The sequence below is a fragment of the Trachypithecus francoisi genome, unplaced genomic scaffold, assembly GCF_009764315.1.
Source record: "Trachypithecus francoisi isolate TF-2019V2 unplaced genomic scaffold, Tfra_2.0 Lachesis_group3, whole genome shotgun sequence".
Taxonomy (NCBI): Eukaryota; Metazoa; Chordata; class Mammalia; order Primates; family Cercopithecidae; genus Trachypithecus; species Trachypithecus francoisi.
In genome coordinates, this window is record NW_022681468.1 from 89,048,251 (window position 1) to 89,074,891 (window position 26,641).

General features: G+C 37.0%; 1 protein-coding gene across 12 annotated transcripts in view; it reads right to left on the minus strand.

Annotated features, from left to right (window-relative positions):
- Window positions 1-26,641, minus strand: part of MEF2A (myocyte enhancer factor 2A) — a 162,309-nt gene that overhangs the window by 25,242 nt on the left and 110,426 nt on the right. For 4 of the 12 annotated variants that reach the window (XM_033188848.1, XM_033188847.1, XM_033188849.1 and 1 more), the window contains 4 exons: window positions 25,757-25,888; window positions 22,627-22,846; window positions 21,776-21,835; window positions 929-1,116 (listed from right to left, as the gene is read on the minus strand). In XM_033188848.1, the coding sequence (XP_033044739.1) occupies window positions 929-1,116; window positions 21,776-21,835; window positions 22,627-22,846; window positions 25,757-25,888 (600 nt within the window). Of the gene's footprint in view, window positions 1-928; window positions 1,117-21,775; window positions 21,836-22,626; window positions 22,847-25,541; window positions 25,692-25,756; window positions 25,889-26,641 lie in introns of all 12 variants that reach the window. The other 8 variants (XM_033188838.1, XM_033188837.1, XM_033188843.1 and 5 more) reach the window with 2 other exon arrangements.

A 26,641-nucleotide genomic window follows, 5' to 3' on the forward strand; every position in this document is an offset into this window, starting at 1 on the left:
GCTGGTCTTGAACTCCTGACCTCAGGTGATCCGCCCACCCTGGCATCCCAAAGTGCTGGGATTACAAGTGTGAGCCACTGTACCCTGCCTGGTATGCAGAATTTTCTAACTAATAGTTTAGTGCTTCTTTCACAGAAAAGCATGTTTAATTGATTAATGAAAGTATACAAAGTATAGAGAACAAATAACTCATGTTTAATACTTCTAGCCTGGTAAAATTAAACATAATAATCTCTCTGTATTTTACTTCTTAAAAACTGATTTGAAAAGTGTTACACATTAATGGGGTACATGTGAATATTTGTTACATTCACAGAATGTGTAATGATCAAGGTCAGGGTATTTGGGGTATCTATTACCTTGAGTATTTATACTTTCTATTTGTTGGGAACATTTCAAGTCCTCTCTTCTAGCTACTCAGAAATATACTCTATCTGCAATGTTGCTAACTATAGTCACCCTTCTCTCCTATCAAATACAGGGGTATGTTTCTTGTATCTAAGTGTATGTTTTTACCCACGAATCAACCTCTCTTCATCCCATCTCCCACCCACACGCCCTTCCCAGCCTCTGCTATCATTCTATTTTCTATCTCCACCAGATCAGTTTTGTTAGGTCTCACTCACATATGAGTGAGATCATGCAGTATCTATCTTTCTGTGCCTGGCTTATTTTACTTAATAACCTCCAATTCCAACCATGTTCATATTTAGCTTTAATTTTAAATAACCGTTAAACAAATTTCCATAATCTGATTTTTGTGTATTTGAAATAGACTTGTCTCTTCAATACTAATTTCGAATGGAAATATTCGTTAGGAATAGGTGTAGATTCTATGGTGGCACAGAGAATTCCAAAGGAAGCTACAGACTGCCTATGTATAAAATACATGTTTTAAAGAATGAAGTTGAAGAAAGGTTCAACTTACTAGTGGAGGCATCATGCCCTTGCTTGAAGGGGGGATGACAACTCGAAGATCTGGTTTTCTACTGTTCATTCCAAGATTACCACCACCTGGTGGAGGGGGAGACTTCGTAGGCATGACTTTGCCTAAACTATTTGCACCAGTAGTTCCAATCAAATTTGGAGAAGCTCTTGAGTTTACAAATCCATTCCCTGGGGGGAAAAATATCATTCAATTATGTGAGAAGAGTTATTAAAACACTTTGGCACAAACAAAGTTTTCCCCAGTCTGAGTTGCAAATAAATTTTATAACAAAACTCACTACAGGTTTGAGTATCCCTTATTACATACTTAAGGGCTGAGCATCCCTAAACCTGAAAATTCAAAATCCTCCAGTTAACACTTCTTCTGAGAATCGTATCAGTGCTCAAAACGTTTCAGATTTTAGAGCATTTTGTATTGGGATACTCAACCTGTGGTAACTAACGAAGTATCTTTGGATATTTTAAAAATAAGCAGAGGAAGACAAGCAAAGTCTGAAATACATATAAAGCTTAAGACTAATGACACTTATACAGCATTACTGCTTGGATTTGCTGAGAGAGATTTAAAACACAACACATTTCTGGCCGGGTGCGGTGGCTCACACCTGTAATCCCAGCACTTCAGGATGCCAAGGAGGGCGAATCACTTGAGGTCAGGTGTTTGAGACCAGCTTGGCCAACACGTTGAAACCCCGTCTCTATTAATAATACAAAAATTAGCCAGGCATGGTGGCGCACGCCTGTGATCCCAGCTACTTGGGAGGCTGAGGCAGGAGAATTGCTTGAAGCCAGGAAACGGAGGTTGCAGTGAGCTGAGATCATGCCCCTGCACTACAGCCTGGGTGACAGTGTGAAACTGTATTTCAAAGAAACAAAAGATCACATTTCTAACAGGGCATCTCATTTAGTCTCATCTGAGGGACTAAAATAATGGAGGTATTATAGAAAATGTCTGAAAACAGCCTATTCAATCACTCTTGTGAGAGCAAAAGCACTGCTACTACTAAGTTCTGAGTAGTGAACTAGGTATCAGAGCAACTTCTTGACTGTAGCTTATTCAGTACTCATTTCTAATGCCTCATTTTCACCAAGTACTTCTTCCTTATGGCTCTACTTCACTGGTTCTGTTTTTTCATCTTCATTGAGGTCCTTATTAAATATTTCTGATTTATCTCACATTAATCATCTTATTCCTATTTTTAAACTTTCCCTGACAGAACCTTCCATCTCTCTTAGATGAAATGAGGAAACAGGCATATTGTGATATATGCTCTATGTATATAATACTTTTGGGAACCAGTTGAGATATAAATAAATATGAAACCATCCTGTTTTCATGAATACTGTAGTCAGTCATTCTACTTCTTCCCATGTGTAGCAACCACGTGGACTGGGTGGGGCTGACTCTCTGCAACCCTCTCTCCAACCCCCAGATGAACTTAGTGTCAGGCATTTGACTCAGGTCATTCTCGTTCACCACAGGGACTGGATGTGGTAATGACCAATCAGAACCCGGGTAAAACAATTGTTCCATGATTGTCAGGGAGGCTCCCACATTCCCCAAACTGTGCCTGAGAAAGCATTTTATTCTTTTTTTTTTTTTTTTTTTTTTTGAGACAGAGTCTTGCTCTGTCATCCAGGCTGGAGTGCAGTGGAGCGATCTCCGCTCACTGCAAGCTCAGCATCCCCGGTTCACACCATTCTCCTGCCTCAGCCTCCTGAGTAGCTGGGACTACAGGCGCCCGTCACCATGCTTGGCTAATGTTTTGTATTTTTAGCAGAGACAGGGTTTCACCACATTAGCCAGGATGGTCTCGATCTCCTGACCTCATGATCTGCCCACCTCGGCCTCTCAAAGTGCTGGGATTACAGGCGTGAGCCAACGCATCCAGCCAGCATTTTATTCTTAAGTCATTTTGAAACTCAGAAGAAAGCTGGAATGAGGAAAAAGCTGATACAAAAAGGAGAACAGCAAACAAATGATGTAAAAGCCCTGATTAAACCGTGCTTGTAGTCTGTACCACTTCTGGATCTTTCAGTTACACGTAAGTTAACACATCCCCTATACAATTTAAGCCTGAGGTAGTTTTCTGTTAGTTGCAACTGACAGTATCCTAATAGAAACAGCTACTATTCACCAGCTTGCAGTCCAACAGCAGAGATAATGACACAAATAAAAAGTAGATAAGTAACCAGTGTACAGAAACATATAATGTGAATTTATAAAACAGAGACTACAGTGTGGTATTTCAATTTCAAAGTAAATAACAAATAAAGCAGGGAAGAATAAAATAATAAGTGTTTATTACGAAGCTGGCAAAGAACAAAATACTCAGAATAGTGAGCCAGAGGTTCCTGATGAGTCAAACAGGCCTCTTAGGTTCTCTGGGTAGGACTCAGCATTCACATGTCCTTAAGACTAGCAACTGTCTACAATCAGAAAACATGGAAGTACCTTTACTATCTGGAAATTAAAAAAATTCAAACATCTATTATGTATACAGTACTGTGCCCCTGGGAGGGTATATGTAGAGAAACCATAAAAAGCCTACAGGTCTTCAAGGAGCTTTTCATCTAGTTAGCAAGAACAGGCATATCACATAGGCATGAATTATAGTTACAATATGGGCAAACTAGAGGTAACCACACAAAATTTACAATGAGATAGAAAGCACTGATCACAAATATATCAGCTTAATTAGGAAAGCCTTTGTGGGATTAACTACTGAGCAGTCTGAAATGACAGAAGAAGAAAACAGAAGACAGGCATTATGGATAAATGTGAGAAAAATATGTTAAAGCACGAATGAACAAGGTGTGAGTGAGGAATGGCAGAGCAGATAAGCCTGGAGAATCCACAGCTTCAGGGACCATCAGAAGGAAAGGGTAGCTGTATTTGTTCTGCTCCTTTCATTCTAGCATAAAGAAAAAAGAAAACTTCAGAATTCACGAAAAATAAGCAGACACTAGATGTTACAAATACACACACACCCACACACTCCTGTATTAATATACATGCAAGGACTAACAAAAACTGAGTGTCTGTTGTGTGCTTAACACTGGCCTAAAACTCGTCCTAATAATCTCATCCTGACAAGACTGCATTCTGAGAAATAAAATGGTTTGCCCCTGGGTCAGATGTGGTGGCTGATGCCTGTAATCCCAGAACTTTGGGAGACTGAGGTGGGCAGACTGCTTGAGTCCAGTTCAAAATCAGCCTGGGCAACATGGTGAAACCCCATCTCTACAAAAAAAAAAAAAGAAAAAAGAAAAAAAGAAAAATTAATAGGACACGGTGGTGTACACCTCTAGTTCCAGCTACTAAGGAGGCTGAGTCAGCCCAGGAGGCAGAGGTTGCAGTGAGCCAAGATCACACCACCACATTCCAGCCTCGGTGACAGAATTAACCCAATCAAATAAAGACAAATTTAAAAAAAAAATCAAAAAACAAAAATGAACAAAGCCTCCAAAAAATTTGAGATTCTGCTAAACAGCCAAACCTAAGAATAACTGGTGTTCTTGAGGAAGAAGAGAAATCTAGAAGTCTGGAAAACATATTTGAGAAAACAACTGAGAAAAACTTCCCTGGCCTCACTAGAGATCTAGAAATCCAAACACAAAAAGCTCAAAGACCTGGGAAATTCATAGCAAAAAGAGCTTCACCCAGGCACACAATAATCATATTACCTCAAGTGAAGACAAAGGGAAGACTCTTAAGAGCTGAGAGGCAAAAGCATCAGGTAACCAACAAAGGAAAACTTATCAGATTAACAGCAGATTTCTCCCCAGACACCCTACAAGCCAGAAGAGACTGGGGTCCTATCTTTAGCTTCCTCAAACAAAATAATTGCTGGCCAAGAGTTCTGTATCCAGCAGAGTCAAGCTTCATGAATTAAGAAGAGATAAAGTCTTTTTCAGATAAACAAATGCTGAGAGAATTCACCACTACCAAGGCAGCACAACTAAGAAATGCTAAAAGGAGTTCTAAATCTTGAAACAAAACCTGAAAATACACCCTCCTTAAATCATAAATCTCACAGAGCCCATAAAACAAGAACACAATGAAAAAAAGTATTCAGGCAACAACTAACACAATGAATAAAATAGTATCTCACATCTCAATTATTAACGTTGAATGTAAATAGCCTAAATGTTTCACTTAAAAGATACAGAATGGCAGAATGGTTAAAAATACACCAACCAAGTATCTGCTGTCCTCAAGACACTTACCTAACACATAAGGACTCACTCACATAAAGTAAAGGTGTGGAAAAAGATACTAGAAAATCTAGAGGAGGTGGATACATTCCTGGAAATACATAACCTGCCTAGGTTAAATCAGGAAATAAAACTCTGCATGGAACAATAACAAGTAGCGAGACTGAAACAATAATTTTAAAAACTACCAACAACAACAAAAAAAAGTCCAGGACCAGATGAATTCAGAGTTGAATTCTATCAGGCATTCAAAGAAGAACTGGCACCAATCTTATTAAACTATTCCAAAAGATAGAGAAAGAGAAAATCCTCCCTAAATCATTCTATGAAGCCAGTATCACCCTAATACCAAAACCAGGAAAGGATATAACAAAAGTAAACTACAGACCAACATCCCTGATGAGCACAGGTGCAGAAATCCTTAACAAAATAACAGCTGACTGAATCCAACAGCATATCAAAAAAGATAATACACCATGATCAAGTGGGTTTCATACTAGGGATGCAGGGGGGGTTAATATACAAAAGTCAATAAGCAAAACCGGCACAGAAGGGACATATCTCAAGGTAATAAAAGCCATCTATGACATTTTTACTGGAGTCAGTAAAGTTCCAGGACACAAAATCAATGTACGCAAATCAGCAGCACTGCTATACATCAACAATGACCAAGCTGAGAATCAAATCAAGAACTCGATCCCTTTGCAACAGGCGCAAAAAATTAACATATCTAACCAAGGAGGTGAAAAATTTCTACAAGGAAAACTACAAACCACTGCTGAAAGAAATCACAGATGACACAAACAAATGGAAACACATCTCATGCTCATGGATGGGTGGAATCAATATTGTGAAAATGACCATAATGCCAAAAGCAATCTACAAATTTAAAGCAATTCCCATCAAAATACCACCATCATTCTTCACAGAACTAGGGGACAAAAAATCTTAAAATTCACATGGAACCAAAAAAGGCTGCATAGCCAAAGCAAGACTAAGCGAAAAGAACAAATCTGGAGACATCATATTATTTCATTTCAAACTATACTACAAGGCTATAGTTACCAGAAAAGCATGGTACTGGTATAAACACAGACACACAGACCAATGGAACAGAAGAGAGAACCCAGAAACAAAGCTAAATACTTACAGCCAATTCATCTTCAACAAAGCAAACAAAAACATAAAGTGGGGAAGACACCCTATTCAACAAATGGTGCTGGTGTAATAGGCAAGACACATGTAGAAGAATGAAACTGGATCCTCATCTCTCATCTTACACAAAAATCAATTCAAGATAAACCAAAGACCTGAAAGATAAATCTAAGACCTGAAACCATAAAAATTCTAGAACATTGGAAAAACTCTTCTAGACATTGGCTTAGGCAAAGCGTTCATGATCAAGAACCCAAAAGCAAATATGATAAAGAAAAAATAAATAGACGGGACCTAATTAAACTAAAAAGCTTCTGCAAATCAAAAGAAATAATCAGCAAACAGACAACCCAGAGAGTGGGAGAAAATCTTCACAAACTATGCATCTGACAAAGGACTAATATCCAGAATCTACAAGGAAATCAAATCAGCCATAAAAAAACAAATAATCCCATCAAAAAGTGGGTACAGGCCATGAATAGACAATTCTCAAACGTAGATATACAAATTGCCAAAAGACATGTGAAAAAATGTTCAGCATCACTAATTATCAGTGAAATGCAAATCAAAATCACAATGAGATACCACCTTACTCCTGCAAGAATAGCCTATTTTAAAAATCAAAACATAATAGATGTTGGCATGGATATGATGAAAAGCAAACACTTATACACTGCTGGTGGGAATGTAAACTAGTATAACCACTAAAGAAAACAGTACAGAGATTCCTTAAAGAACTAAAAGTAGAACTATGGTTTGATTTAGCAATCTCACTACTGGGTCAGAAGAAGTCATTTTATGAAAAAGACACTCATGCACACATGTTTATAGCAGCGCATTTTGCAATTGTGAAAATATGGAACTAGCCTAAATGTCCATCAACCAACAAGTGGATAAAGAAAATGTCCACCTGGGAAGCGCAAGGGGGAAAGTAATTCCTTTCCCTAGCCAAAGGAAACCGAGACACACAACACCTGGAAAATCGGGTAACTCCCACCCTAATACTGCACTTTATCAAGGGTCTTAGCAAACGGCACACCAGGAGATTATATCCCACATCTGGCCGGGAGGGTCCCACGCCCACAGAGCCTCCCTCATTGCTAGCACAGCAGTCTGAGCTCTAACTGCAAGGCAGTAGCAAGGTTGGGGGAGGGGTGCCTGCCATTGATGAGGCTTAACTAGGTAAACAAAGCCACCAGGAAGCTGGAACTGGGTGCAGCCCACCACAGCTCAAGGAGGCCGGCCTGCCTCTGTAGACTCCACCTCTGAGGACAGGGCATAGCTAAACAAAAAGCAACAGAAACCTCGGCAGAGGTAAATGTCCCTGTCTCACAGTTTGAAGAGAGCAGCAGTTCTCCCAGCACGGAGCTTGAGATCTGAGAATGGACACACTGCCTGCTCAAGTGGGTCCCTGATCCCTGAGTAGCCTAACTGGGAGACATCCCCCACTAGGTGCAGACTGACACTTCACACTCACATGGCTGGGTACACCCCTGAGACGAAGCTTCCAGAGCAAGAATCAGACAGCAACACTCGCTGTTCAGCAATAATCTATCTTTTGCAGCCTCCACTGCTGATACCCAGGCAAACACGGTCTGGAGTGGACCTCAAGCAAACTCCAACAGACCTGCAGCTGAGGGTCCTGACTGTTAGAAGGAAAACTAACAAACAGAAAGGACACCCGCACCAAAACCCCATCAGTACGTCACCATCATCAAAGACCAGAGACAGATAAAACCACAAAGATGGGGGAAAAGCAGTGCAGAAAAGCTGGAAATTCAAAAAATCAGAGCGCATCTCCCTCTCCAAAGGAACGCAGCTCATTGACAGCAACAGAACAAAGCTGGACGGAGAAGGACTTTGACGAGTTGAGAGAAGAAGACTTCAGTCGATCAAACTTCTCAGAACTAAAGGAGGAACAACGTAACCAGCACAAAGAAACTAAAAACCTTGAAAAAAGATGTGACGAATGGCTAACTAGAATAACCAACACAGAGAAGTCCTTAAAAGAACTGATAGAGATGAAAACCATAACACGAGAACTATGTGACAAATGCACACGCTTCAGTAACCGACTCGATCAACTGGAAGAAAGAGTATCAGTGACTGAAGATCAAATGAATGAAATGAAGCGAGAAGAGAAGTCTAGAGAAGAAAGAGTAAAAAGAAATGAACAAAGCCTCCAAGAAATATGGGATTATGTGAAAAGACCAAATCTATGTCTGATTGGTGTGCCTGAAAGTGACAGGGAAAATGGAACCAAGTTAGAAAACACTCTGTAGGATATCATCCAGGAGGACTTCCCCAACCTAGTAAGGCAGGCCAATATTCAAATTCAGGAAATACAGAGAACACCACAAAGATACTCCTCGAGAAGAGCAACTCCAAGACACATAATTGTCAGATTCACCAAAGTTGAAATGAAGGAAAAAATGTTAAGGGCCGCCAGAGAGAAAGGTCGGGTTACCCACAAAGGGAAGCCCATCAGACTAACAACAGCAGATCTCTCAGCAGAAACTCTCCAAGCCAGAAGAGTGGGGGCCAATATTCAACATTCTTAAAGAAAATAATTTTCAACCCAGAATTTCATACCAGTCAAACTAAGTTTCATAAGTGAAGGAGAAATAAAATCCTTTACAGATGAACAAATGCTTAGAGATTTTGTCACCACCAGGCCTGCCCTACAAGAAATCCTGAAGGAAGCACTAAACATGGAAAAGAACAACAGGTACTAGCCATTGCAAAAACATGCCAAAATGTAAAGTCCATCAATGCTAGGAAGAAGCTACTTCAACTAATGAGCAAAATAACCAGCTAATATCATAATGACAGGATCAAGTTCACACATAACAATACTAACCTTAAATGTATATGGACTAAATGGTCCAATCAAAAGACACAGACTGGCAAATTGGATAAAGAGTCAAGACCCATCAGTTTGCTGTATTCAGGAGACCCATCTCACATGCAGAGACACAAATAAGCTCAAAACAAAGGGATGGAGGAAGATCTATCAAGCAAATGGAAAAGAAAAAAGCAGGGGTTGCAATCCTGGTCTCTGATAAAACAGACTTTAAACCATCAAAGATCAAAAGAGACAAAGAAGGCCATTACATAATGAGAAAGGGATCAATTCATCAGGAAGAGCTAACTACCCTAAATATATACGCACTCAATACAGGAGCACCCAGATTCATAAAGTATGTCCTTAGAGACTTACAAAGAGACTTAGACTCCCATACAATAATAATGGGAGACTGTAACACCCCACTGTCAACATTAGACAGATCAACGAGACAGAAAGTTAACAAGTATATCCAGGAATTGAACTCAACTCTGCACCAAGCAGACCTAATAGACATCTACAGAACTCTCCACCCCAAATCAACAGAATATACATTCTTCTCAGCACCACATTGCACTTATTCCAAAATTGACCACATAATTGGAAGTAAAGCACTCCTCAGCAAATGTGAAAGAACAGAAATTATAACAAACTGTCTCTCAGACCACAGTGCAATCAAACCAGAACTCAGGACTAAGAAACTCAATCAAAACTGCTCAAATACATGGAAACTGAACAACCTGCTCCTGAATGACTACTGGGTACATAACGCGAAATGAAGGCAGAAATAAAGATGTTCTTTGAAACCAATGAGAACAAAAACACAATATACCAGAATCTCTGGTACACATTTAAAGCAGTGTGTAGAGGGAAATTTATAGCACTAAATGCCCACAAGAGAAAGCAGGCAAGACCTAAAATTGACACCCTAACATCACAGTTAAAAGAACTAGAGAAGCAAGAGCAAACACATTCAAAAGCTAGCAGAAGGCAAGAAATAACTAAGATCAGAGCAGAACTGAAGGAGATAGAGACACAAAAAACCCTCCAAAAAATCAATGAATTCAGGAGCTGGTTTTTTGAAAAGATCAACAAAATTGACAGACCGCTAGCAAGACTAATAAAGAAGAGAGAAGAATCAAATAGACGCAATAAAAAATGATAAAGGGGGTATCACCACCGACCTCACAGAAATACAAACTACCATCAGAGAATATTATAAACACCTCTACGTAAATAAACTAGAAAACCTAGAAGAAATGGATAATCTCCTGGATACTTACACTCTCCCAAGACTAAACCAGGAAGAAGTTGAATCCCTGAATAGACCAATAGCAGGCTCTGAAATCGAGGCAATAATTAATAGCCTACCAACCAACCAAAGTCCAGGACCAGACGGATTCACAGCCGAATTCTACCAGAGGTACAAGGAGGAGTTGGTACCATTCCTTCTGAAACTATTCCAATCAATAGAAAACGAGGGAATCCTCCCTAACTCATTTTACGAGGTCAACATCATCCTGATACCAAAGCCTGGCAGAGATACAACAAAAAAAGAGAATTTCAGACCAATATCCCTGATGAACATCGATGCAAAAATCCTCAATAAAATACTGGCACACTGAATCTAGCAGCACATCAAAAAGCTTATCCATCAAGATCAGGTGGGCTTCATCCCTGGGATGCAAGGCTGGTTCAATATACGCAAATCAATAAATGTAATCCAGCATATAAACAGAACCAAAGACAAGAACCACATGATTATCTCAATAGATGCAGAAAAGGCCTTTGACAAAATTCAACAGCCCTTCATGCTAAAAGCTCTCAATAAATTCAGTACTGATGGAACGTATCTCAAAATAGTAAGAGCTATTTATGACAAACCCACAGCCAATATCATACTGAATGGGCAAAAACTGGAAGCATTCCCTTTGAAAACTGGCACAAGACAGGGATGCCCTCTGTCACCACTCCTGTTCAACAGAGTGTTGGAAGTTCTGGCTAGGGCAATCAGGCAAGAGAAATAAATCAAAGGTATTCAGTTAGGAAAAGAAGTTGTCAAATTGTCCCTGTTTGCAGATGACATGACTGTATATTTAGAAAAATCCATTGTCTCAGCCCAAAATCTCCTTAAGCTGATAAGCAACTTCAGCAAAGTCTCAGGATACAAAATCAAGGTGCAAAAATCACAAGCACTCTTATACACCAATAACAGACAAACAGCCAAATCATGAATGAACTCCCATTCACAATAGCTTCAAAGAGAATAAAATACCTAGGAATCCAACTTACAAGGGATATAAAGGACCTCTTCAAGGAGAACTACAAACCACTGCTCAGTGAAATAAAAGAGGACACTAACAAATGGAAGAACATACCATACTCATGGATAGGAAGAATCAATGTTGCGAAAATGGCCATACTGCCCAAGGTAATTTATAGATTCAATGTCATGCCCGTCAAGCTACCAATGAGTTTCTTCACAGAATTGGAAAAAACTGCTTTAAAGTTCATATGGAACCAAAAAAGAGCCCGCATTGCCAAGACAATTCTAAGTCAAAAGAACAAAGCTGGAGGCATCATGCTACCTGACTTCAAACTATACTACAAGGCTACAGTAACCAAAACAGCATGGTACTGGTACCAAAACAGAGATATAGACCAATGGAACAGAACAGAGCCCTTAGAAATAATACCACACATCTACAGCCATCTGACCTTTGACAAACCTGACAAAAACAAGAAACGGGGAAAGGATTCCCTATTTAATAAATGGTGCTGGGAAAATCGGCTAGCCATAAGTAGAAAGCTGAAATTGGATCCTTTCCTTACTCCTTATATGAAAATTAATTCAAGATGGATTAGAGACTTAAATGTTAGACCTAAAACCATAAAAACCCTAGAAGAAAACCTAGGTAATACCATTCAGGACATAGGAATGGATAAGGACTTCATGTCTAAAACACCAAAAGCAATGGCAACAAAAGCCATAATTGACAAATGGGATCTAATTAAACTAAAGAGCTTCTGTGCAGCAAAAGAAACTACCATCAGAGTGAACAGGTAACCTACAGAATGGGAGAAAATTTTTGCAATCTACTCATCGGACAAAGGGCTAATATCCAGAACCTACAAAGAACTCAATCAAATTTACGAGAAAAAAACAATCCCATCAAAAAGGGGACAAAGATATTAACAGATACTTTCAAAAGAAGACATTCATACAGCCAACAGACACATGAAAAAATGTTCATCATCACTCGCCATCAGAGAAATGCAAATCAAAACCACAATGAGATACCATCTCACACCAGTTACAATGGCCATCCATTAAAAATATCAGGAAACAACAGGTGCTGGAGAGGATGTGGAGAAATAGGAACACTTTTACACTGTTGGTAGGACTGTAAACTAGCTCAACCATTGTGGAAAACAGTGTGGCGATTCCTCAAGGATCTAGAACTAGAAATACCAATTGACCCAGCCATCCCATTACTGGGGATATACCCAAAGGATTGTAAGTCATGCTGCTATAAAGACACATGCACACGTATGTTTATTGTGGCACTATTCACGATAGCAAAGACTTGGAATCAACCCAAATGTCTACCAGTGACAGACTGGATTAAGAAAATATGGCACATAGACACCACGGAATACTATGCAGTCATAAAAAAGGATGAGTTCATGTCCTTTGTAGGGACATGGATGCAGCTGGAAACCATCATTCTTAACAAACTATTGCAAGAACAGAAAACCAAACACTGCATGTTCTCACTCATAGGTGGGAATTGAACAATGAGATCACTTGGACACAGGACAGGGAAGATCACACACCAGGTCCTATTGTGGGGAGGGGGTGGGGGGAGGGATTGCATTAGGAGATATACCTAATGTAAATGACGAGTTAATGGGTGCAGCACACCAACATGACACATATATACATATGTAACAAACCTGCACGTTGTGCACATGTACCCTAGAACTTAAAGTATTAAAAAAAAAAAAAAACTAGAATAGTATTTCTACTTTCCTATAAAATAATTGTATCTCTAACATCTGAAACATTTCAAAAATTTTATGGGTCTCTGAACAAACTGTTTGTCCCTGGGTGAGTTATTTGACCTCCTTAAGCCATATTTCCTTAAATTGAGGAAGGAGGTAGTAACATCTCTTGTAGAGTTCATGTATTAAGTAATAAAATTCATGTAAGAAAACAACAATAGTTTCTGGTATTTACTAAAAGCTCAGTGAAATCAGCTAGTGCTATGTGGACCTCTGAAAAGGTGATGATCATGTCTATCTCAAATTTGAGCCAAACTCAGATGTATATATCTGTTAGTTACGTACAGATTTCCTATGTGCTAAAATGCTATTAAGGACTTTCCATGAGTAAATATTATTACACCTTTGGGAGTCATTAAATAAAAACTTATGCTAACACACACACACACACACACACACACACACACACACAAAAGAGAAGAAAAATTAGCAGGGCATAGTGGTGCATGTCTGTAATCCCAGCTACTAGGGAGGTTGAGGCAGGAGAACTGCCTGAGCCGCAGAGGCGGAGGCTGCAGTGAGCCGAGATCGCGCCACTGTACTCCAGCCTGGGCAACAGAGTGAGATCTTGTCTCAAACAAACAAAAGAATTTCTGAGCTCCAGATAATTAGTGTGGTTTTTTTCTTCCTTACCCCTACCTTCCTCTTGTTTCCTCCAAAATGTTTACCAAGTGATCCACTCAGTTTTAATTCATATGTATGATCTAATTTTGCTGTGGGGACTGGTATTTCAGTTAACCTCATGAGGTTATTTCCTGCATTCTGCTTTCATTATCTTGAAGGGGTATGTATTAAATCCTTTCCACACCCCATAGAGTAATTTCCTGCATCCTGTTAAGCTTCAGAAAGCAGTACAGTTTAAAAAACAACCACTTCACCAGGCCATCCTGTGGAGTAGAGATCATCTATGAGTTGGATGGAGGTAATTGCTAAGCCAGACATTTGAAAGATTAAAAATATTTAATAAACAATTTTATTCAAAAATAGGAAGGTTAAATAGAAACTTCATTTTGTGTAACAGTATGAGAATGTCAGATTAATAATTTTTTTAAATATACAATGGCATCAATATGTGTTCTGATTCTGGTATTATTTAGAAGAGTCTTCTTTACTTGATTTATACTCAAATCTGAAGGAGAAAGTAGAATTTCCTCTCAAAGACATAAAATGATGTAAATATATAATTCAGAGCCACACCTCATCAAGAAGCACAAATACTATTTTCCCACGTGCAGTCTACGGTCCTTTAGATAGATACGACACGATGGTAACTCATGAGAACCAAATTTCAAGAGTAAGTGGGGACCTAAAAGCACAGTATTTCTTGGTGTAAAGTCAGGAGTCAGTAGCAGATAATGAGTAAAGGATGATGTAAGTGTTTGGTAACTTGCCAGGCTGAAGCTAAGAGAACCTCCTATGCATGACTTGTTATTTTGTACAGTGCAGTGGCATACACCCTAACATATACCTTCTTACCTCCAGGTCAATTTTTATCACAAAAATGAAGACATTTTTCAGACAGACTTCCGAGGGAAACACTTGCAGTATATAACTCATCTTGTCACAGTTTACGAATCTAGGAACTACAGTATCTACTCTAAATGAATAAATCCAATTTAATATTGTTAAAATGTGTTTCCAGATTTCAAGGTAATTTACTATCCTAACACAAATGTGAAAAAAATGCTCTTGAGCCAACTGCATACCTATGCCTTCAGAAACTTAACAGAACTTGATCTCACTTACAGTCCTATAGCTGTAAGATAGGTCAATCAATTCCATCAGTCTGGCTCATATTCCAAAATATAAATCACATCAGCTGAAACAATGCACTCAAGTAGCTGGCAAGTACTCTGTGTCCTTAGATACTACTCTTCTAGGGTTAAACTGCAGACAATGATGTCATTAATATTTCATTATGATTTCATTTCAGAAGTCCAAACTGATAAGCAAACTTCAAAGGATTCTGAAAAACTCATCCAAAGCAAAGTTCAATCATATTTGACAAAACTGTCATAAAATGTTACTTTCAGCTGATTATTCAATAAACAAAAATACATTTTAACAGTTATAAAATTATGTCATTTGTGCAAAGAACTGCTTGAGGTTTCTGAAAGTAGAAAAGATACAGGGCTGCTTCGAAGGCAGTGAGTTATCTCAACTTATCAAACTCCTTGTTCTACTCTTTACCCCCTTCTCACTACTGCACTTGACTAGTCTAAAATAAAATAAATAAATAAGATCACAGGTTTTGAAATAATTGAATGCATATGTACCTGACTCAATGAAATTTCCTGTAAAATAGACAACATGGATCCTGTCCAATAAAAATTTATAACAAAAATAGGCAATGCTCATGGGGTCTGCTTTTCTTTCTGAATACTATATTCCCCATCTCAATCCCACGTGGGCAGCCCCCAAAAGGCAACATATCTTCTTCTCTTTCAGAAACTTCAGCATCTTCATGAAGCATGAATGCTGAAGCACATACAACTTCAACTATCACCTCCATGTGAATGAGTGAAAACTGGGTTTCTGCTTTGTCCTTCCTAATTTCCAGTCCATATTCAATAATCTGGTGGCCACTTTCACCCAGACATGCTGCTGTCATCTCAACTCAGCTTGTTCTAAAGACTTCTACTACTACTGGCTTCCACCATCCCATCCCCACCTTCAGAGCAATCAAGCTTTCTTTATATCTTTCGCCTCTTCCATCTCTTCTTTTTAATTGCCAATGCGCCTGCTACAATGTAAACCCTTATTTTACCTTCATTCAACCCCAAATAACTCCAAGAGCATCCTGAGCCTTTCTATGTCTAGTACCATATATGTTTTTTCTCTTTCTCAACATGTTTTTAAAAAGTGAAGTTGTTAGATATCTAAGACTTTATTTTATGCTTGATATTTAAAAGTGTGCCCAAAGTAAAAAGTCCCCAAACTCATTTGAACTACAGTATAAACCGAGTATCAAATATAAACTCCCAGTAGAGAAATATACCTAGTAAATAATAATCAAGCAAATTACCTCTATGAAAGATGTATACAAATTACAATATATACAAAGCTGTCAAGTTTTATTTGCACAGATGACAAACGGAAAACAAGTTATAAGTAAAAATAAAGAAATGTTCTAATTTACTACAATAAAGATGTTATGACTGTAGAGGTAATGGTATTAATACAGCATCACAGAAACTAGAAAGAGTGAAAAACCCTTACAGACCCACCATCTTAACATTAAGTATTATAATCTCTTCGGATTTTTCCCTTTTTGTTTTCCATGCTCATATTTTTTGCTCATTTTAAATCATAACTAAAAAGAAATTCAGTTGAAATTTCATTTACTTCATTTTCATATTGCTGAATATGTTGATTTCTTCCTATTATTCATTACTACAAATAAAGTTGCAATGAAGCTTTGCTTATTCTAACTTACCTCTTCAGGAAAGATTCCCAAAAATGGGATTAGTGGGCTTGGAAGTATAAACATTTTTATGACAACTAAAACATCTTGCAAAACCTTTCCAGAAGGATTGTTACTAATTTACAATGCCACAAAAGCATGCATGAGATCATCAGTTTCACCACGCCTTCATTAGCACTGAACATCACAATAAAAAGTGCTAACAGTTGGGAATTAGTAAGGAGCAGTAGTATTTTATTGTTTTGTCATTTTAATTTGAATTTCATGATTACTACCAATGATGAACAACCTTTTCAGTTTTAAAAATACTAGTTGGGTTTCTTTTTTGAATTGTGTATTTTGGTAAAATTAAATGCCCATTACTAAACATTCCCCTATCTGTTGCTTGGATTTTATCTTACTTTTTTCCTCTGGAGAATGAGGAACATGTATTATCTCATATAAGAAGTCTGCGGGAAGAGTGGTCCCAGACTCAGCTGCTTCAGCAGCTCAACACTGAAGGCCACCAGCTTTTCACTTTATCAACCTTGGCATTTTGACCTGTCATCTTAAACTGACTTGTCTCATGATCTCAAGACAGGTGCTGAGTTCCAGCTGCCACATGCAGACAACAATGTCCAAAGACTCAAAGGCTACCTATACTTTGTGTGTGAATGTGAGTGTGAGTGTCTATACATTTTCTCTCTGGATTTTGGAATAGTATAAATACCACAAAATGTACATTATTTTCTCTTATAATTTAAAAAGTACCTTTATATTTGTTGTTACAGTTCCTTTATCATTATATCTAGTGTACTTTTTATTTTCAAAACTGTTTTCTTGCTAATGTAACACATAAACAGAAAATGTACAAAACAAAAATGTATAGGTTAAGGATTTATCACAAAATGAAGATCCATGTAACCACCATTCAGATTAAGAATACTGCCAGAACCCCAGAAGTTTCCATAATTGGGCCTCCTAAAATATTCCCATAGTCCCACCTACCCAAAGTAACCACTATTGTGAATTTTACACTAATTTCTTGGTTTTTCTTTATGGCTTTGCCATCTGTCTACACAAGCATCCCAAACACTGTAGTTTTTTTAGCCTGCTTTTCAAACTTTATATAGATAGAATCCTGAGTATGTATCTATCTTCTTTAATTCATGTTTGGTGACATTCATCCATGTTGAGAACTGCTGTGGTTTCATTTTCATTGCAGTATAATATTCTTCCATATGAATGTACTCTCTTATATTCATGCATTCTAGATAGAGATCTGTACTATTTCTAGATATTGACTTTAACATAATGTTGTGCACATTCTTTTACGTATCTCTTGGTACTCGTGCACAAATGCATTTCTGTACAGTACATAAGGAGGAGTGAAAATGCTGGGTCACAGAATACACGTATCTGCAGCTTAGGCAGATAATGCCAAATGATTGCAGCAACTTGTACTCCCATTACCAGTGTATGAGTTTGTGCTTTTTCATAGCTTTGTCAATATTTGGTATACCATCTATTTCATTTTAGCAATTCTGGTGGGTGTGTAGTGTTCTCTCTTTGTGGTTTAATTTTGCATTTCCATGACTACTGAGACTGTGCATTTCTTCACATTTATCAGATGCTTCTTTTGTGAAGTGCATGTGTTCTCATGCACGTTTTCAAAGTCCAGTTTTCTTTTTCTTATTCATTTGTAGGTATTCTTAAAAAAAAAAAACCCTCTCTATTGATTGTATATATACTATATATATTCTCCCATTCTGTCTTGCCTTTTTACTCTCTTTACAGTGTTTTTGATGCACAAAGTTTCCAATTTTAATATAAGCAAATCAATCTTTCCATTAGGCTTTCTTTGGTTTCTTATTCAAGAAGTCTTTCCCTTTCCTGAGTTTGTTCAGTGCTTTAAAAGTCTCAAGGATGCCTCTTCTTTCAACAGTACATGGGCCTGAAGTATTCCAGCTTTAGGGAAGCAGGCAGAAGATGCAACAAATATCAAAATATGAACAAGGCAAATGGAAGACTCGTCTATAAACAAATTATGCTTTTGAAAATGACAATATTGGTAAAAATGATATGATTTAAAGGTAACGCAAAACTATCTGGAACTGACCTATCACAAGTTTCTAAACTGGACCTGATACAGTAAGTTATTACACATATACAGATAAAACATTTAAAACGAGTAGAACTTGCAACTCATGCTTATAATACAGAATAAACATTCTTTTCCAGTATACCACACAAACAAAAACTGAGCATACGCTGGCCGATTAAAAAGTATCAGCAAATTTCAGAGAATTTAATCATATAGAGGTAAGTTATCTGGTAACAAAACAATCTGGTTAGAAAGTAATATCTAAAAGATAACTAGAAAATCCCCATGTATCTGAAATTAAGAAATATAATTCTAAATAACTTACAGGTTAGGTTAAAAAGATAAAATGGAAATTAGAAAATATTTTGAATAGAATATTACTGAAAACATTCAATTTTATTAGTCTTTTAAATAATCAGTATTTGTTTTGTTAATTCAATTTATGTTTTTCTATATCAGTATCAATATTTGTATTTTTATGACAACTGAAACATCTTGCCAAAACCTTTCCAGAAAGATCGTTACTAATTTACAATACCACAAAAGCATGTATGAGATCATCTGTTTCACCATACCTGAAATAGAAAACTTTCTATTTTCTATTTCAATGCTTGTATCTTTATAATTTGGTTCTACCTACTTTAGGTTTAATTTGCTGTCCTTTTCTGACTTTCTGAGAAGCAGGTTTAGTTTACCATCTCCCAGTCTTTTGTTCATAAAGGTTTAAATTTCTCATAAAACACAGCATTATCTGTATTCCACGTGAGTTTTATAGGCCTTCCCAATTTGTGGCTTTTTTGTCGGGGTTAGTTTTGAAAAATTCTCAGTGATGATCTCTTCAAATACTGCTTCTGCCCAATTTTCTCAGACTTTGCTTCCTGGGACTTCAATTTAATGTATGTTACTCCTGTTTATTGCATGCTCTGGGTCTTCTTTTTAATTTTCCATTCCTCTGTGTCTCCAAAATTCTGGATAATTTTCTATCTTATCTTTTAGTTTCTTAATTCTTGTATTTGCTTTGTCCAATCTGTTATTAAGCTCATCTGTTAAGTTCTTAACATTACAGGTTTTTTTGGTTCTAAAATTTCTAGTTTTTTAATACATTTCAGTTCTCTGCTTTTCTCAAAATTTTTTTAAATACCCTTGAACACAGTAAACACTGTTATATTAAAGTCAAAGTCTGTGCCTAATAACTCCAAATTCTGGAGTTCCCAGGAGGCTGATTCCATTGTTTATTTCTGCAAGTTTTCATTTGCTTTATCTGTGTATGTGCCTAGTTCATCAGCTTATGTGCCAAGTTAGAAATAATAAGGTCTGAGATGGTGTTTTCTTCTTTTATTTATTTATTTATTTTTGAGACAGAATTTTGCTCTTGTTGCCCAGGCTGGAGTGCAGTGGCATGATCTCGGCTCACTGCAACCTCCACCTTCTGGGCTCAAGTGATTCTCCTGCCTCAGCCTCCTGAGTAGCTGGGATTACAGGCGCTTGCCACCAGGCCCAGCTAATTTTTGTATTTTTAGTAGAGATGGGGTTCTGCCATATGGGCCAGGCTTATTTTATTCTTCCAGAGACTATTTGCTTTTGCAGGCATCCTGGAACCCCTAAATCTAATTTCTAATCACTATAATCTAATTTTAAGAAACCTTTGGGAGGCTGAGGCGGGCAGATCATCAGTTCAGGAGATCGAGACCATCCTGGCTAACACGGTGAAACTCCGTCTCTATTAAAAATACAAAAAAATTAGCCCGGCATGGTGGCAGGCACCTGTCGTCCCAGCTACTCAGGAGGCTGAGGCAGGAAAATGGCGTGAACCCAGGAGGCGGAGCTTGCAGTGAGCAGAGATCGTGCCACTGCACTCCAGCCTGGGGGACAGAGCCAGACTCCATCTCAAAAAAAAAAAAAAGAAACTGTATGATGCATATATAAGATGTTGCTACTAAGAAGAACTGTTTATCTCTGGTTTACTCCAGCCTTTTGGGGTGTCAACCCAATGTGAGAGAAGCATACTAGACTCTTACAATTCTTGGTGGGCCCTGAACTTATTATTTTGTTGGGGGAATCAAAAACATATGCAAAAAGGGACACAAAAAGAGTATGTAGGCATACAAACAACTGAAACACGAGCTGAAAAAACCCATAAATATTTGGAAATACACATACAAGAGTAGCAGCCCTTGTGTTTAATTGGTACGACCTTTATGTATTTTCCCACATTTAACTGTTTTCTGTTAAGTAATACTCCACAATAGGTCTTATCTGTTTAATTCCATTAAAACATTTAATACTGTGACAGATATAATTAGGCATTTATTCCTACTTTAAGTCATTATTTTGTAACTTGTCTTAATATCTTTATTGATGTTTCTGTTTATTTCTTCCTCATCATTTTTATTAAGTCATTCAATCATTTCCAAAGTTTTTTTTTTTTTTTGAGAAGGAGTCTCACTCTATCACCCAGGCTGGAGTGGAGTGGCGTGATCTCAGCTCACTATAACCTCTGCCTCCTGGATTCAAGCAATTCTCCTGCCTCAGCCTCCGAAGTAGCTGGGACTACAGGCGCACACTGCCACGCCAGGCTAATTTTTTTTGTATTTTAGTAGAGACAGGGTTTCATGGTGTTGCCCAGGCTGGTCACAAACTCTTGAGCTCAGACAATCCACCCGCCTCGTCCTCCCAAAGTGCTGGGATTACAGGTGTGAGCTACCACACCCAGCCAAGACAAATCTCTTAATTATCTTTCTATCTGTAGAAGTAGACAGATCCACCATTTCTTTTCATTCTAATCTCTCTGAAAACATCTCATGCTATTGTAAGATAAAGCAGGTAACAGTCTAACTTTGGTAAGGAGAGAAGACGGAGAAAGTTTCTCCTTAAGATTTTTAAGGAATAAAACAGGGGTGTTTTAAAAAAATGGTAAGTATTAGTAAAAGTACCCTTCAGAAGGAAATTTCCCAGAAAGCTTTATTTCAGGAACAACATTCCTTTAATCTCAGATAGGATAGATACCTACAAAATGAAATAGTAGGAATTCACTCACCCACTGGGCTGCTTCCAGCTCCATTTGGCACTGAGAGGTCTGTAGTGCTCAACATCCCACCTAACAACGTTATGGAGAGAAGGCAGAGGGCACAGAATGAATATGAATTAGGTCTCTTTACCTGACCGAATGTGAACCGAACAGAGGTAACTCTCACTCTAATTCTAAAAAGACACACACAAAAAAAACTAGCTCAGTCTGAAGTTGGCATTAATATGTAATCTGATGTAGTTGCATATCTCATATATATGAGTTTACCTTTCAAGCTTGATGTTGCCTTCAATACCAAATAGTGGTATTGCATCAATACCAAAATAGTACACACTGATAAAAATGGGGGCAGTATGTAGGGAGTATGATTAAATCACTAAACTAAATCTAGGACTTAAGGGAGAGGAGACATTGCATTATGTAAACTAATACAATAAATGCAATGTAAATTCTACTGAATTAATGAAGTAATTCAGGCAGGAGGAGATGTAAAAGATACCCTAACTCCAATCAGGTAAGTCTGTCACCCATATTTTTAACATGAATGGCTCACACTCTACTTTAAATGCTTGCTTGTGATACCTAACTAAATTTTCTGCCCGTCAAAGTATGGCTTTCCCATGAGAAGGAAAGCATATAAATGGCAGGTTCTCAGTACTGTTCTACTTTGCACGACACAATGCTACACCCACAACTGATTTTCAAAACAATACTTTAAAATGAGGCCAATTATGTAGCAGTGACTCTTGCTCATCAAAACAATACAATTAAGAATAGCAAAATAAGAAACTGCTTATGTTAGCAATGACGTTTTTCACCCTCTTTACTAAAGAACCAGCATAATAGGTATCACTACATACCTGCATTGCCCGTACTCGGTGGTCTCTGAGGAGCTCCAGGAGACACATTTCTATGTAATGTGGTTTGAGGTGGAGACAGCATGCTTGAATCTGTTAACGTTGAGCTGGCTGCCAAAGATGGGGACACCAATGAACTCCCTGGGTTAGTGTAGGACAAAGCATTGGGGCTGGTCACTGGAACTGTGACAGACATTGAAAAGTTCTGAGGTGGCAAACCAGGCTGAAATAAAGAAAAAGAAGGAAAAAACTGTTGGTTTCATATTCATCTACAAAGTAACTTTTGAACTTTAATGTGGCAAAGTAACTCAAGTTACTAAAAGTAGAGGATAGGGATAGGTTCTTAACCAATTTACAGCTTAAAGCTATTTTCTTTAGAATTATGTTTGAACATGAATATGCCTGACATGAGCCTTTTCAATTTCAATTTTATATATTAATATATACTATCTATATTCTGTATTTCAAATATTCATAAAGACAAATTTAAGAGGATAAATCTGATAATCAAGTAGTGTTGTCAAATTTAGACATTACGAAATATATCACTGTCACCAAGTAAGCATAATTGGCACTTCGATGTAAACCTTAATAACATTACATTTCTATTAAGAGATACCAAATATAATGGAAGGAGAAAAGTGTATACACACATTATTAACTTAGTATGTCAAATCTGAAAAATCATAAATATGTCCCATTCTGATTAACTAAATTTCTAAAGGGCAAAACTAAGAGGTAAAAAAAGTAATTACATACATAACAATGCAATTTGAGTTAAATGAAAATGCAAAGAAATCTAATTTAAACAACAAAATTAACTACTAACCAAGCCAGTAATAAAAGTAATGAAGTTTTTGGTATCTTCTTTAAATTGTATAAAGATTAAATTACAAATATTGTAAATGCTAACCTTCCCTCCCTCCAAATTATTCCATGCCCCCTTTTTAATATTTTCCTCTTGCATTTCCTCCATAGACCATTTACAATATGCTTGTTAACCATAATAAATATATGTTGCTTTTTAGAAGTTAAAGTGGGAGAAAATAAAACAACTTTACTGTGCTCTCATTTTAAAAGAGTAACATACAAAAATAAGGTAACACTGCTAATTCAAAGTTGGAAGAATATATTTTATTGTACTTTATTCAATAGTTTATTTCATGTAGAAAAATTATAATACATCAACAAATATAAAAACAGTGGGTATATGGCAATTTTTTTCAAAAGTAAAACACTTTTATTTGTGCAACATCTTTGCAGCTTTAACATTAACTGCAAGGTCAACAACGTCCCTTCATTTGCTACTGTATTGTTTTTAAGAATAATAATGGTATTTGCCCAAAAGTAACTCCTTAAAGCCATTTTTTTGTGTGAGCTGGCTTCTTATACAGGTTGAGCATCCCTAATCCGAAATTCCAAAATCCAAAACTTTTTAAGCACCAACATGATGCCACAGAGAATTCCACACCTGATGTATGGAAACGCAGGCATACAATCCACAGTTTATTCAGTGTCTCCAAGGGGAAAAGGACCTTCCAGTCTCCCATCAGCTTCAATATATCTTTTCTGTGCCCACTCAGATTCCCTCACGCAAACACATCCACAAAGGGTAATAAAATGGCACATGTGTAGGCTACACATGCTAACAGCAGGTTCCCCATGATGCTCCACATGTGGCCAAGACCTATGACATGGGTAGCTGAGACAGCGACATCTTTGCTTTCTGATGGTTCTATGTACACAAACTTTGTTTCATGTACAAAATTATGAAAAATATTATATAAAACTTCCTTCAGTCCATGAGTATAAGGTATGTATGAAACATTAATAAATTTAATGTTTAGACTTGGGTCCCATCCCCAAGATATTATACATATGCAAATATTCCAAATTTTGAAAAAAATCCCAAATCTGAAACACTTCTAGTCCCAAGTATTTCCAATAAGGGATACTCAACCTGTAGTACAGGACTACTCTGAAGACATGATCCATCATGCATACTTTAGGGCATAGTTTCGAGAGAATTAACTCTGATAAAATAAATATCAGCATTGAAACTAATTTGTTCAAGGGAGGCTGACCTATATATACAGAATTAGGAAATTAGATCCAAAATAACTGTTTTAAGTAGCTCTTGCCAATGGAGATTCCAGTGAGAATTCTTTGAAGAACTATGAAGTCTAGGAGCATGAGCTCAAAGAAAAATACTCTTTCACTACGGTTAGATGAATGAGTATACAGAAACTGTAAAGTCACTATTTGCTTTGCAATCAGTTTGAGAACATTGTTGCCTTAAATTAAAATTAAACCAAGGTGCTCTTCCTTAGTATCTACAGCACAAAAAAAGAACAAAATTTGGTGGTATTGTTGCTAAGTGATTTGGGGACATTAACAAACTGCAAAGCAGTAAGTTTAGCTCTACTATTACAGCAACTACACAAAATAATTGAAAATAACTTAGAAAAAAAACAAGTTTTGCAACAAACCTAACTACCATATACTTTGCTTTCTCAAGATCTATTTAAGAACATAAATGTTTTTAAGTCACGGGAGTAGAGGGAAAGTTATACATATTCTATAATATAAATCATAAAATTTTAATGCTGGAAGATACCTTAAAAATCATGAGAACCAACTCACTTTACAGATGACGAAAGAATTCAAGATGTTTAGGTGCCCTATCCAAAGGTATTGGGGTAAGAAGTAGCAAAGTCTGGATCAGCATGTTTTCTCTTCACCTCTACATTTAAGATACTGAACATGTATAAGATTTCAGTAATTTTAAAGTTTTATAAAAAATACTAATAAAATGCCTGTCTTCCCTTCTACTTATTGTTGTTATCACCCACTATAAAAATAAGCAACAAGATGTTTGGTCAATCTCTTCATGCACAAGATAAAAGCACAAACCATACTTTAGTACTCACTGCGATTTTATGATTCCGCATCATATTATCAAATTCCTCATTAATTTTTTTATATTTTTCTTCTGTATGTGGAGTTAGCACATATGAAGTATCAGGGTCTGGGCTGTCGCACCCTCTGTGTTCCTTCTTGTTCAGAGCCTAAATAATGAAGTTAACAAAAAGGATCAACAAATAAAAAGTAGAGGTAAAGTAAAAGTACTTACAGGGCCTCGTTTGAAAATAAAATCACTATCTTCATTTAGTTTGCTGAATCTGTCCTCCGAGAGTGGACTGTGCTCAAAGTAATCGTCAGCATCAGGGCTCTCACAACCATTAAGGCCTTTCTTTCTTAAAGTCTGAAATACAATTGGAAAATTCACACACAAATAATGCTAACTTGCCATGAGTTTTTCTGTAAAATTTATTAAGAGAGCACAGACGGAATGAACTGAATTATACAAGAGCCACTGAAACGGTTTCTAAATTATCACAAATGTACTTACTTCTTCAAATAAGATAAACATTATATATAAGTAAAATTAATCCTCCCGTTGTATGTTAAGAGAAAAGGAATATTTACTTGTTTAGATTCTTCCTTTCAAAACTTCTTAAAATACTAAATTACTCACTGCTCTGACAGTTAAAACTCAAATCTGATTAAAGCCTGATCAATTTATCAATTTAAAATTCTATGATCAATTTATCCAATATAACCAATGCATGAAAGAACTAAAATAGAAATCCATAAAAATGATACTTTGAGAAGTTATCGCATCTTTATAAATTGAACATTTCAGCAACTTCACGTACTCTTCCTTTCTGCCTATCAAGAGTTTACCTTACTCAACAGAAAGAATCAGCATAATATCCCAATAATTTCAATCCTATTATTCACTTTCCTGTATAACTTTGAAATATAAAAGTTCAAACTTGATAATTACTTATGTCTGCAATGACTCTTTCCTATGTAGAATGTACAAATTATTAGTGACTTTACATACTTTTAAAATTTGCACTCAAAAGTTATTCAGAATGTATTTCATGGTTTGATTTAATCCACTGATTTGACTTTCTGGAGAATTTTCTCTTCTTTGTTTTTTCTGAGATGC